Source organism: Prosopis cineraria, unplaced genomic scaffold (assembly GCF_029017545.1).
Source record: "Prosopis cineraria cultivar Desert tree isolate PC_DT_omini unplaced genomic scaffold, ASM2901754v1 PC228, whole genome shotgun sequence".
Lineage (NCBI taxonomy): Eukaryota > Viridiplantae > Streptophyta > Magnoliopsida > Fabales > Fabaceae > Prosopis > Prosopis cineraria.
The window spans coordinates 13,783-28,342 of NW_026555555.1; the positions used below are offsets into that span (position 1 = coordinate 13,783).

At 29.0% G+C, this 14,560-nt stretch overlaps 1 protein-coding gene across 1 annotated transcript; it reads left to right on the forward strand.

The window, feature by feature from the left end:
* The first annotated feature begins 9,277 nt into the window (after positions 1 to 9,277).
* Positions 9,278 to 10,084, forward strand: LOC129295973 (senescence associated gene 20-like). Its single transcript, XM_054934566.1, has one exon. It carries the CDS (start codon positions 9,317 to 9,319, stop codon positions 9,857 to 9,859), a length of 543 nt encoding a protein of 180 aa, XP_054790541.1. The 5' UTR covers positions 9,278 to 9,316; the 3' UTR covers positions 9,860 to 10,084.
* Positions 10,085 to 14,560: the final 4,476 nt, after the last annotated feature.

Sequence of the window (14,560 nt, forward strand, 5' to 3'; positions counted from 1 at the left end):
ATATTTTTTAAAATTTCTATTAACTAAAATTAACTATTAAAATTTAAATTGGGATGTTACATTCAATCTTCATTAAACCCTTTTCATGGATGGATTTGGGTTTTGATTCCTCCTTATCGAATTATCAAAAGAGCTTTCCTCCTTTGGCGAAATATTTTAGAGCAGTGTTGACTCTTGGATATATTTTTTTTATATGTCAGTTGGCTACCAACTTGGTATATTAGTATAAAATGTGAAATTTATAGGATACTTTTTACATCGGTTGGAAGGCAAATGGTGTAAAAAGTTAAGGCGGTGGCATTTTCATAATTATGGTGAAGTGTTCTATAATTTTTACATCAAGACCCTTCACCCGATGTAGAAAATATATATGATCACTTGATGTAAAAATTATATCTTCTACATTAGGTGGCATCACCCGATGTAGAAAATTATTTTTCTGTACACCCGATGTAGAAATTATTTTTTTACATTAGGTAAACCTGCACCCGATGTAGAACATACATTTTCTACATCAGTTATATCTTTTTTACATCGGGTGAGTCCACCTCGATGTATAAGCCCTGATGTAGAATATATATTCTCTACATTGGGTGAAGGGTCACACGATGTAAAATATTTTTTAATTAAATTTTACTCTCCCTCATTTTGCTTTCACACACACTTGCATTGTCTCCTCTCCTTTCATTTTTCTCTTGCTGCTTTGACCCCCCTCCCTTGCTCATTTCCTCCTTTAGCCCAGCACCCCCTCCCCTTCCCCCTTCCCCCTTCCCCCTTCCAGCGCCCCTCTCTCGACCCAACATCCCCTCCCCCTTGCACCTTCTCCTCTGATGTAAGAACATGGCTTTTTACATCGGTTGGGCCAACCGATGTAAAAGGTGCCTTGCAATTTTTTTAAAATTTTTTGATATAGTTTTCAACATCAACTTTATAACTAACGTAAAAAATTTAGTTTTTACATTAGTTAGATAATTGATATAAAAATATGGAACATTCTACATCCTTTGAAACAACATCGTCTTTTTAACTGCTATAAAAAGTTATTTCTAACCATTGTAAAAAATTATTTCTAACCATTGTAAAAAGTTATTTTTGTATTAGTGGTAGTTGAAGTCAAGCTAATAGTCAACACTGATGGTAGAGCGACATTAAGCTATTTTTAAAAGTTTCGAGGCAACATTATTCTAAAAAAAAGTTTATGAGTGCCTTGCAAGAAAAAAAAATTTACTATATTTTTGCCCTTTAGTGCTTTATTATTTTTTTATATTTAAAAAGGGAAGGAGTGAATCACACATGTTAGAAAATGTTAAGAAAAAAATGGTGAATTTAGTTATTTGCATTTAATTTGTTAAAATTTCATGGTACTTTCTCTAAAATACCCCCTCCCACTAGGCTACTATTGACATTTTATAACTGATACCCTCTTGATCTTATTTTGTAAGTCATTTTTAATATATTATACTAAAATTAAAAAAATTAAGATTTTATCAACTCTATCTACAAATTTAATAAATTTTCCAATATTTTACCTAATTAAATATACATATTTTATTTTACTAATATTTAATAAAGGTAAAAAAATAAAATTTTAATAATACCACATATAAATAGATGGTATTATTTTTTTATGTTGTCTCACAAGTAACATTTCATTAAAAAAAAAAAAATAAAAGAGAGGGTGTGTGGAGGGCACCGAATTAAATGAGAGGTGACCGAACGACGCGGTCAATCATTTGTCTGTTTCGGTCGTGTCCCTTCAACTTTCGCCTCCATTCAACTAATCATAATCCTTTCCTCTGCATATTATTTTCATTATACATAGCATGTATCTATACACTTTTTTTGAAAGACACATTCATTAAACCAACCATAAACGACCATATATGTCCATTCTTTGACATTAACTTCAATCAAAAAATTCCTTTGCTGTTTCATATATAATATCATCTGATGTTTAATAATTAGGATTATTCAATTAATCAATCAACTCGTCTAAATTCAACCACGCACTTTTTGAACAATTTCTCATGCTGAAATTGGGTAATTAATTAAGCTTCCCATACATTGCATAAAAGAGAGATTGAATGGAAAATATATGCACTACTATCACTTTGCTTTGATTAAAGCACAACGTCAAATCTGACATGCATTATTGGCAGCTCAAGTGAAAAATGGAGGCTATATGAAGAGGGAAAAAAAAAAGAGAATACTCTATGATTGTTATATTGATGAGGTATTAAATGGCGGTTGTGCCGTCAAGCGATGAGGCAATAATTTGTGGTTTGTGGTCTTTGCTGTGAATGTGATTGATAAGAACAAGAATGTTCAAACTACATGTACACGAGGGGCTTTTTAATGCTTCCATAGTTGGATCCAACTGTTACTCTTAATTGCCTTGTCTATCGTACGTGTATATAAAACTATAGTCGGGAATATGATCTGTTGTAACAGTCTAGATTTTTTAAATATCATTTTAAAATTTAATTTTTGAAAATGTATATAAAAAAGTATCATTTAAAAAAGAACAACTCTTTAAATAATATTCATATTTTTTAAAAATTAGTTAGTTTTACGGTTATTAGCTGTAGGAATACTGTAGGTAACCAACAAAAAATTAACTTAAATAAAAATAAATCTTTTTTGGCCCAATATAATCTGTGAATCAAATGAACTAACTCGAATGATATTAGTTAACTTGTTTAACTCATATTATTTTTAAACAAATAAAAAAAATTAAGAGTAAAAGATGAAGAGAGTTTTGGCACCACAAAGCATGTCTAGAATGAATCATGATTACAATTTTTTCAGCTGTAGGAAATGATATTATATTGACACTTATCATTTGGGTGTAATTTTTTGAAATAAATGAAAAAAATTAAATGAATTAATGAGAGGTCAACCTAGTTAAGTGACCAACTCACAAAGATTGAACCCAACCCATATTTTTTCCCATCTCATGTAAGTCCATATTCTCATATCTGTATGACAAATTAAATTATAAGGATATGACGCAGCGTTACATAGTACTTAAAAAATCTAATAAATATTGAGATAATTAAGAGATGCTATACTCTCTTTAGTCTTATTTATAAGATAAAGAGAGAAGTTTTTTTTTATCCTATTCATAAGTTATATTAATAAACTTTCATCATAAATTTTTATTTTTACATTCCATTAAATTTTGAAGAGAGAAAATATATTATTAAAATAGATATATTTAATATGAACAAATTTGGAAATTTATTAAATTTTTAGAAAGAGTTAATAAATTTTAAGATTTTTTTAATTTCAATAAAATATATTAAAAATAATTTATAAATAGGATAAAAAAATATAAGTAGATTTAATACTACATCTTCTCTTCATCTGAAATTTTTATATATAGATCAAGCATATGAAATTTTTGTATATACGTCAAGCATCAGAGTTTTTTACAGGGGAGAATTTCAGGTGGGGCCCTTGGAAGTAACATATCTACATGACGGGTCTCAAGAAATATGAAATTTCTTTCCAAGCCCAAGAGTCCTTCATGTAATTAAAAATTTCACTAAAATGTCAAAAATGCCCTAGCCTCTTTCCTTTTTTTTTAGAAAATTGTTACCACGCCAGCTGCCGGAGCCACCACGCCGGCTGCTGGAGCTCTGGTTGCCAACAGGCAAGCCACCACCTTCCATGGTCAAAGTTTTGACACTCGCACTAGCAATCAAATTCACCACTAAACTCTTAGCCCCTTGGTGCTATGAAAAAGTAGTTTAGCATTGAACTAACAAAGCCATCTAATAATATATTACAAAATATAATATGTGTGTTATAGTTTTTGTTTTTAAACATTAATATGAATTGATGTTAATCATGAATTTTTTATTATTCATGTTTAAACAATCACTTGTATTTATGTGAATATGACTTGTTCATATAAAAAAAGTTATCAATTTTTAAAATCCAACTTGTTTAATTTTTTTAACAACTTGTTTCTTTAATATTAAAATGTTATCAATATTATGTTAAATAATATATATATATATATATATATATTATAAATTTATTTTTCAATCAAATTCATCACTTAACTCTTGGCCCCTTGGTGCTACGAAAAAGTAATTTAGCACTGAACTAACAAAGCCATCTAATAATATATTACAAAATATAATATGTGTGTTATAGCTTTTGTTTTTAAACATTAATATGAATTGATGTTAATCATAGATTTATTATTGTTCATGTTTAAACAATCACTTGTATTTATGTGAATATGACTTGTTCATACAAAAAAAGTTATCAATTTTTAAAACTCAACTTGTTTAATTTTTTTTAACAACTTGTTCTTTTAACATTAACATGAATCAAATTCACCACTGAACTCTTGGCCCCTTGGTGCTACGAAAAAGTAATTTAGCACTGAACTAACAAAGCCATCTAATAATATATTACAAAATATAATATGTGTGTTATATCTTTTGTTTTTAAACATTAATATGAATTGATGTTAATCATGGATTTATTATTGTTCATGTTTAAACAATCACTTGTATCTATGTGAATGTGACTTGTTCATATAAAAAAGTTATCAATTTTTAAAACCCAACTAGTTTAATTTTTTTAACAACTTGTTCCTTTAATATTAATATGTTATCAATATTATGTTAAATAATATATATATATATATTATAAATTTATTTTTCAAGAATTTTTATGAGTTGTGGTTAATTATGAATATATTGTTATTTATGTTAGAACAATCACTTGTAAATATTGAAATATAACTTGTTCATATATAAAAAATTTAATTTTTTAAACCCAACTTTTTGGTTTTCTTAAGAACTTGGTCATTCAACATTGATGAGTAAATAATATATATATATATATATATATATATAAATTTATTTTTCAAGCATTTTCATGGATAGTGATTTGTTATGGATATTTTACTGTTCATGTCAAAACCAATGTTTTTAAAATTAGATCAGATATTGAAATGAAAAGGTTAGTGGTTCATGGTTTACATGGTTCAATCAGGTCGGACCAATGGTCAAACCGATAATGTAATAATTAAATAAAAAATTATATATGTAAATAATAATCTAAATATAAGAAATAAATATAAAATTGCTACTTAATTTAAAAATAAAAATAAAAATTTTATCATGATTTAACAAGTCATATAATACAACATAACATCAAATGATTAAAAAATTGATAAAAAATAAAATTTTTTTTTGAACAGTTCAATTTTTAAAAATTAGATCCGGTTCCCAACTTGATCCTAAGCTTTCAGTCTGACCCCTGGTCCAAAACGGCCAAACCCGACTTAACTCCTAAAATGGTTTAACATCAATAGTCAAATCAGTTTGATCGTCTGATCTAATTCAATTTTTTAATCATTGGTTAGAACAATCACTTATAAACACCTAGACATAACTCGTCCATGCATAAAATTTTTTTCTAGTGATTGTACCAAAAAACTTCACAATTTGAGATTACAAACATCTCATATGATCTTATGTGTCCTCTTCTTGACATCATAACTCGCTCCCAAAAAGAAAAAAAGAAAAAAAAAGCGAGCACATCTAAATTAGGACAATTTTGTTAAAAGTTTTTCCTCTTTAAAAAATTGAATAAATTTATTTAAAAAAATAAATTATTTACTTAAGATATGCAAATAAATTTATTTAAGTATTTATTTAAAAAATTAAATAATTTAAATATATTTTATAAATCAATTAAACAAATAAGATAATCTTTGTACAAATATTTTGAATCCAATATTGTCCATTGATCTGAATATTTGCTAGACACTTTGACTTAAATTAATTAAATATGAGGTAATTTTTCTAATGTAATTTTTTTACCAACAATATTACAACTCGATCTCTTTCACGAGACGTGACTATATTCTATTAGCAATAGACTAATATTTTTGAGGGTATTGGAGATTCTTTCCAACTATAAAGGTTAAATCCAATTCTCATATACTTGCTTTTGACAAAAATTCCTGCCATCTATTCAAGCTCATATTCGTGACGAAAAAAAGGTGGAGACATTTATGACATTTTAGTAAAAATTTTAATGATATGAAGGGCCCTTGGGCCTATAGAGGAATTTCATATTTCTTTAGATCCTTCATGTAGATATGTTGTTTCTGATGGCCTTATATGAAATTTTCCCTTTTTGTTCTGTAAGTTCCGTTTAACTCTGTCTAAATTTGTGGGACGTGAGACTTTTCTTCTCACTGCGTTTACATATTTGAATTCCAATCAATGACATTAAAGTTGTTTGGGTGTGAAGAGAAAGATTTATTAGAGGGGCTCCACTGCAATCATGTTGATGTTGATGAGGGACTGAATGGACGACCCATGTTCATGAATCATGTTTCTTGTATTTCTTCCAGATTTATGTGGGCCGTCGTTAATTATTTATTATGTACATATACACGCACCAAACCAATCATTGGCCTTTTTTTTTTTTTTTCCACTTTTCCCCTTCATCTTCCCCCACCCCCCCAATTTTTCTAACCAAGAAAATAATTACATTTTCACAAGTCTGATTAAAAATATGTATAACAAATTTTTTTGGTTTGATTGTAATAGTGGTTAGTTTAAATCCCGTTTGGTACGATGGAACTGATTTTGAAGAATATGGTAAATGCATATGAATATATATATATATATATATATATATAGAAGTAAAATAGAAGTAAGTTTTTAAAATATGTTTAGTACTTTTGTGGAAGTCTGATTTAATTTTTAATTAATATGTATATTTTAAATGTGAAAAATACTAAAATACTTTCAAAGATTTAAAAAAAAAATAATCCCTTAACCACCAACATAGAGGCCACCGGCCAAATCTTTGTTCAACATAGTCACTAGCAACAATCCAGAGTTATCAATAAAATATAAACCAGAATCAATCTAGAAAAATTGATAATCACTCAAACCCATAGATTTGGAAGAAGATGTGAAATTTGCGAAGGGACTAGATCTATTGCAAACCCATAAATGGCAAATGTTGTCGAAGAACCAAGTAATCCAGAAGAAGAATATTGCCACCATTGTCGCTGTTTGTGAAGGAGAAGAAAGCTTTAAAAGCCATTGTCATCGTTTGTGAATGAGGTGGTGGTTCCGGAGGCCCCCCTCTCCGCTGTTCTTGTGCTTGCCATGGAGGTTATCGTCAACTTCCCTCCCTCCCTCCCTCTCTCACCTTGTTGTTGTTCTTGTGTTCGTTATGGAGGTCACCGTCACATCACTGTGGAGGTCACCGTCAGTGCTCGCTGTTGCCACCAATATTGGGGTGGCGCTCTATGTTGAGGTTATAATGGAGAAGATGAGGCGAGAAGACTGATGGAATTTGGGCTCCATGGAATATGCGATGGAAATCAATTCCATTAATTTTGACTTCCCTATGAAAGCTCAATTTCAACCTATTTTTATTCAAACATGTGAAATTTTAAATTTCATTTCCATCCTCTTAATTTTATTATATCAATCAAGGCATAGTATTTACAGGCAAGCAATTATAGTTAATTGTCAAAGAACATGATAAAGAATTAATATAACCAAGCACACGCGAAGACTAAGAAATTAGAGGGTAAAATATACATGTAATATCCTTTGAACATCCTTTAAATGAAATGATTAATTAAATTAACACATCACATCGAGCAACTGTACATCTATGACTGTGATGGACAAGAGTCCTGATATTTTTAGGATCCAAACCTGAAAATTACTAGTACTTAATTAGTCCAAGGTATCTTATAAAAAGAATATTGAAAGCAACGGATTTGTGTCTTTACTCTTTTTCCAAACCACCTTTGGCGACAAATAGGCAATACTTACCGGACAAAACAATTAAACATGGATTTTTTTAGGAAAAATAACAATCAAATATCTCTGTATGAAATTTATATCAATCAACGAGAAGTTGTTGTCAAAATACAAATAGATACTTATCAATTTGAATTAGTCTTTTATCAACAAATATTCATTCAAGTTTTAAAAATAATTTATTCTAAATTAACAATTGTCCATTTGGCTTATTTTTCATTTAGATTTTGATAACAAATAATCCTTAATTGATATAAACTTCATATAGAGATCCTTAATTGTTATTTTTTCAGTTTTTTGAGCATGAAAGGCAGGGTCCGTTGATAATAGAAAATATTTTTCTCAAAGTATTGAGAGTAATCTGTAGACATTTTTTTAACTGAATTGTTATATATACAAAAAGGATGCAATTTAAACTTTTAACTACTTATTTAATTGATGAGAACTTCTATCACTCATGTTTATTTTAGTTGATATGAAATATTGATTTTTCATGTTTTATAATTGACGTCCTGATTAACCCTTCATAGATTCACTATAGTAAAAAAAGCTTATAGGAGCACTTAATTTTAACATACAAAAGCATTTTGTAAATTAAACACTCCCGATTTGAGTGCTCTTGTACAAGTACAAGATCAGTTTCAAAATATTCTGATAGGTTCAAGATATGGGAGCGTTTCTTCTTACAATTGCTATGTATGTGAACTTACGAAAACCTTTTTGTACCAAAACAGAATTTATGAGAGCCATTTAGAGTACAAAGTCTCTCAAAATGTCGAGCTTTCAAGAGTGTATGTTTTCTTTAGAAACGTTATCATATGTACGATTCCATAGACTTTTTACAGCAGTGATTCTCTCTGTTTTTTTTTTTTTTTTAATGGTGAATCGTATGGTGTCCGAAGTCAAAACTCCAACCAATCCATATCAAGTAAATTGCTGCTATATTTTTAAAACTCAAAATCTCTAGTTAAATTAATACAATTCCCTCACTGAGTGAATCAAACGCTTGTTGATTTATAGTAGTAATTCTACCTAAAACATTCCATCAACTTAAAGAATATATAAATTATTATTATTTAATTAAAAATGTGATGATAAATACTTTTCGTTACATTTTTTTTGGTTGTTTTCGAAATACCGTGACAAGATGAACATATACGTACTGGGTATTCCCATGTTTGGTTTGCACATAAGTCTGCCAGTTAGACATCGTTATCTCCTCATGAATTCGGGGAGCTTTATAATAATCTTTAGTTTTATTATTCTTTAATTCGGAGGTTTTACCTTACTTTGTCATTTCACAAGATATAGGAGCCAATCTGCACCGTCCGATCTCCAATCTCATGGACAAATCAATCTTGACCGTCTATGCATTCTTGGACACAGTCCTCCCATTAATTCCTATAAATGTGTCCAATGAAAGCACTTCTCCACCATGCCATGCACTAAAAAGAGCAGGCGGTCGACTTCCTAATAATCACAGCCCGAGAATGCCAGCCGACGGCGATGTGCAGCTGACAACTCCAGCGGTGAAGGCGGCGCCGGAGACGGACCAGAAGCTGGAAGTGGCAGTGCAGAACAGGGCAACGGTGGAGGCACTGTACAAGGGGTTGTTGGGACAAGGTCACATGGACAAAGTGGCCATGTTGATAGCAAGTGATCTGGAGTATTGGTTCCATGGTCCACCGGGTAGACAGCACATGATGAGGATTCTGACCGGCGAGACGGTCCCCAACAAGGCCGGATTCCGGTTTGAGCCGAGGAGCGTGACGGCGATCGGCGACTGCGTTATCACGGAGGGGTGGGAGGGACAGGCATATTGGGTGCACGTTTGGACGTTGAAGAATGGGCTGATCACAAAGTTCAGAGAGTACTTCAACACGTGGCTGGTGGTGAGGGATCTGACGGCTGCTCCGGCTGCGGCGCCGTGGGTGGAAGAAGATCAGAGGCAAGCGGAGAAGATGACGTTGTGGCAGAGTCAGCCTCGTGATCTCTATCGCCGATCACTTCCGGGACTACTCTTAGCCATTTAGCCACAAAACATAAATATATAAAAATTCATGTTTGGATTAATTGGCCCTGTATTTATATTTCCACGTACTAAGCATAATCACCGCGTAGTTCAAAAACTCGACAAATTGTGAGAAGCATAGTGGTTCAGTACTTTATTTGGCATGTGGGTCAAATCGTCAAGTGTTGGACAAAATAAATTTGAGAAAACTTAATTAATAATAACTGGGCCAGAAAAAGAGAGAAAAACAGTGAAGAATAAATTAAAGAAGCTTGAAGAAGCATTTACCATATATTAAAATACATGGAATATATCTTCTTGTTTTTTTGTTTTTTGTTTTTGTTTTTGCTTTTTAAATTTGCCTTCATTTTCTTTGTTTCCTACTTCTAGACCGAGTTTTGGAAGGGCCTTTCTTGGGTTATCTGTGGCAAGTGAGTCATTTCATGAACTAGCTTTCTTAGTTTCGAAGATCCTAGCCGACATTTATCCCAACAAACTTTGAAATAACGGGATTGACCAAAAATCAAAAAAAGGAAAAAATTTCTATACATTGAGATGGTTAAAAGTCAAAGGCACTAAGAAGTATCACTGAGCTTGATTGAAAAAACTATGTGCGTGTTTCTACACACACACACTATATGGAAAATAAAAGATTAAGACTTGAGCATTGGTGATCTCATGGTATGATTTACGAAGCTCATTTTTGTTGATTTAAAAAAAAAAAATAGGTTTGATCTTACTTGCAACTTTAATCATTTAGCCTGCTGTCGCCTGTTATCATCATCATTGTTAGGAATGGGGGGAGTGACCAGAAACGGATGAAAAGATATTACATCTTAATACAAAGTTTTAAAACTAAAGTTCATGGATCATCTCTTTTTATTATATATTTCTTCCTCTAGATCTCAATATGCATTATTATTAACTAATTCAATGTTTATAAAAAAATATTATTTGAAACTTTGACTTCCTAAAAATGTTCATATATTTTCATTTATGCTATTTCAGAGTTCCTACTAACATGTGTCCATGGTTTTCAAATTAAATATAGAACATTTAAAGATAAAGAATATAAAAAGCAAAGGTATAAATTAAAAAAAAACATAATATTTACTCAATATCTTATATTTTGGACCAAGAGGTATTTCTAAAGTGCAACTTATATTGTGTTATTTATGATATAATTATTAAGTTTAACTTTATCTAATGTAAAACTTCCCACATCATCTTAATTAGATGCACTTATATTTAGACAGTTTGCTTTTCCTCTCTCTTTCGTGGCGGCTGCTCCTCATTCCTAAAAACAACAATACAAAAAAAAAAAATTGATATTATATATTATATAGTGAATAACTCCGTCATATGACCCTATAATGAACAATCAAGTTAATGGAATACATGGAATAAACAGCGCAGTGTTTTATACTCCGACTGATGTAAAATTTGCACGTAATATACTATAATTGTCAGGATGTAAGTAGAAATAAAGATAAACTATTAATCAAGTAACTAGCTTGGGATATTTTGATGTAAATTCAAAAGCCATTGGTCAATTTTTTTTATTTTTTATTTTATTTAAAAGCAGGCCGGATACAAGAACAACCCTCCTAGTATATAAGAGGCAGAGTGGATCCTCATGAACAATACTATAAAAATGCTCACTTTTTGCTGTCTTCAACATCGCACGAAATGTTCTAACAATTGGTATAAGTGATGATACATCTTCGCATATCTTTTTGGTAAATATGGATTTGGTAAGTGTTTCAAATCTGAATATATATATATATATATATATATATATATCATCGGTTTAATTGAATGATTGCTGAAAATAATGGCATAAGATACAAGGAGAATATAATGTACACCAAATCACAATTCCATCTTTTACTATGTTTTTTTTTTAAAATATTAATCCGACGATTCATACGGCTCTAGAGATATGACTGAGATGTATTATCATAAAACCACTCTCTAACCCCTGTTTCAATTATTTCTAGTTAAGCATAAATTTTCAAGCTTTGATGAAATATAATTTTACTGTTGCAGTGGCCACACTCACTAAGTAAGAGGATTTGGGACACTCATAGAATCTAGATCCCTTTTCTGTATTGTTCACAGTTATTGATGATAAATTGACAACTTATTAATATTAAATTAAATATTAAATGTATCAACATAAACCATGAACCAATATTAAAAAAATTGAATTAGTCATTAAATTGATCGAGGTATTGGTTCAAGTTGGATTGTAATCTAAATCGCATTTCAATCAGTCATAAATAAATTGATATATTTTAAATAATATATGCTTAAATAAAAAAATAATTACATATACTAATAAAAATGAATTTTAAATTTCAAAAAAAAAATAAAATAAAAATGTAATATCCATCTATATTCCATCATTATCCAAAAAATTATATATACTTATTTCATAATTTATAATCTATAACTTTAAATACATACATATATATATACATATTTCTTGCATATTCGTTCATTTATCAATGTTTATTGGATATAAATATGTATAAATTATGATTTATAAATGTGAATTTAAATTTAAAAAAAACAAGATCAATTTAACCAATTTTCACACAAATTCATTTGGTTTTGACCAATTTGAGACCAGTTTAGTCAACTCTTGACCGATTCTCAAATGTGATAGTTTTTTTTATCATGATTGGATTGAACTTGGGACCAATTCTTGGTTTAACTAGTCAAATTGGCCAATTTGATCTGATTTGGTTCTCATAACACTTCCATAACCATGAGTTAACTTATTTATTTATTTATTTTACATTTCATATAAAAGACGAAAAACATGCGTTATTTGAATCTTAGCTAAAAAGCATCCGTAAAATGTTAAAATTTGTAGAAGGCATTGAGCTTTGAGTAATAATTAGAGAAACAATGCAATGTCGACATCTAGATATCTACTAAAAATTGATGACTTACTGTTTAATTACTATTTATTCATTGTTAAATTTTAAATTACATGTAATTTAATACACTTGACGATGCAAAGGATCTCATTTGAATATTAATTAAAGCTTATACAAATTGAACAATTTTAAAATTATTTAATTAATTATGCAATTTGAGGATGACCAACTAAATTCTTGAAAAAAGAGGAGTTTGTGGGTGCTATGTCTTGGCTCATTAACACTTGTCGGTTTCCGTGAAGGACAATATTTAGGATAATCCATTAATGCTTCAAAGTTTGGAGGGGAAAAGAAATTAATTACTACTCCCATATGCCTTATTTATAATTCATTTTTAATATGCTTCATTTAAAACTAACTATTATCCTATCTAACTATTTAATAAGTTTTTAACTTTATTTCTATTAAATATATATATTTTAATAAAAAATTTTATGGATCACAATATAAAACATTTTTTAAAAGATTTGCTTGATCCAAAATATAGAGTATTGGGTAGTTATTATAATTTTTTTCAATTATACCCCTACTTCTTTTGTTATTGTTTTTAGAAAATAGTTTATTGAGTATAATTGAAAATATATATAATTTTTTAAAAGATTGAACTTTTTTTTTATAATCACAAAGTAGTTAACAATGCCATATACCATGAATCAAAGGGAGTACTACCTCTTATCAATATTTAATTAGTAGTAAAAGGAGAAACTTGTAATAAAAAGTTAATGACATGTCTTATAAATAAAACTAAAATATTCTCTTCTCTCCATTTAAGAAATAAGATTGAGAGAGTATTACAAAATAATAATTTTAAAAAATTACAATAAAATATCACTAAAATGACAATCAAATTCTTTGAAATATTATAATTTTTTTAAAGTCCTTAAGATTTTTCTGACATTAATGATTTTAGATTAAATGACTAAATTATCCTTTGTTTAAAATAAAAATAGCATGTCTAGCTCCATTCTCTCAATCACAACTTTTATTTAAACAATTACAACTTTTTTTTTATTAATCACAAAAATTAAATAAGAAATCACAACTTTTCATATGAAATTTATTTTATGATTTATAAATAAGTTTTGAAAATAACTAGTCACAATCACAACTTTTATTTAAATAATCATAACTTTAATTTTTTGAATTGCAAAAAAATCACTTCTTAGGTGAAAATTCTTTTATCATTGAAGTCCAACTTTTGAAAATAATGAATTATAAATTTTGTTCTATGAATCATAAGAATTGAATAAAAAATTATAACTTTTTACGTAAGGTCTCTTTTATTATTGAAGTTCAAGTTCTGAAAATAACCAATTATAATTTTTGTTTAATAATCACAAGTTTTATTTTGTGAATCATAAAAATTGAACGAAAAATGAAAACCCATTATTTTTTTATTTTAAACAAGAGTCAATTTAATCATTTAACTTAAAATTATTAATGTTAGAAAGATACCTAGAGATTCTAGAGAAATTATGGTATTATTAGGGACTTGATTGTTATTCATATATAGAGAAAATGACAAGTAAGGATTTTGTAAGAATGTTAATATTAAATTAGAAACTTCAATATTAAAACATGGTAGAAAGAGTACTAAAATTTACAAACATCAGTGTCAAAAAATCTCAGTTTGACATTTATATTCTTACAATATTCTTATTTGTCATTCTCCCTTTATATATTTTGATGAAATTTTATTATCATTTTCTCATAATTTTAAAGGCTAATTGAAAATCCTCCATCACCCCTTCTTAATTCATCCCCCCCCCCCAAAT

Coding starts and splice junctions, on each gene's coding strand:
- LOC129295973 (XM_054934566.1), top strand. CDS start 9,317: ATGCCAGCCGACGGCGATGTGCAGCTGACAACTCCAGCGGTGAAGGCG.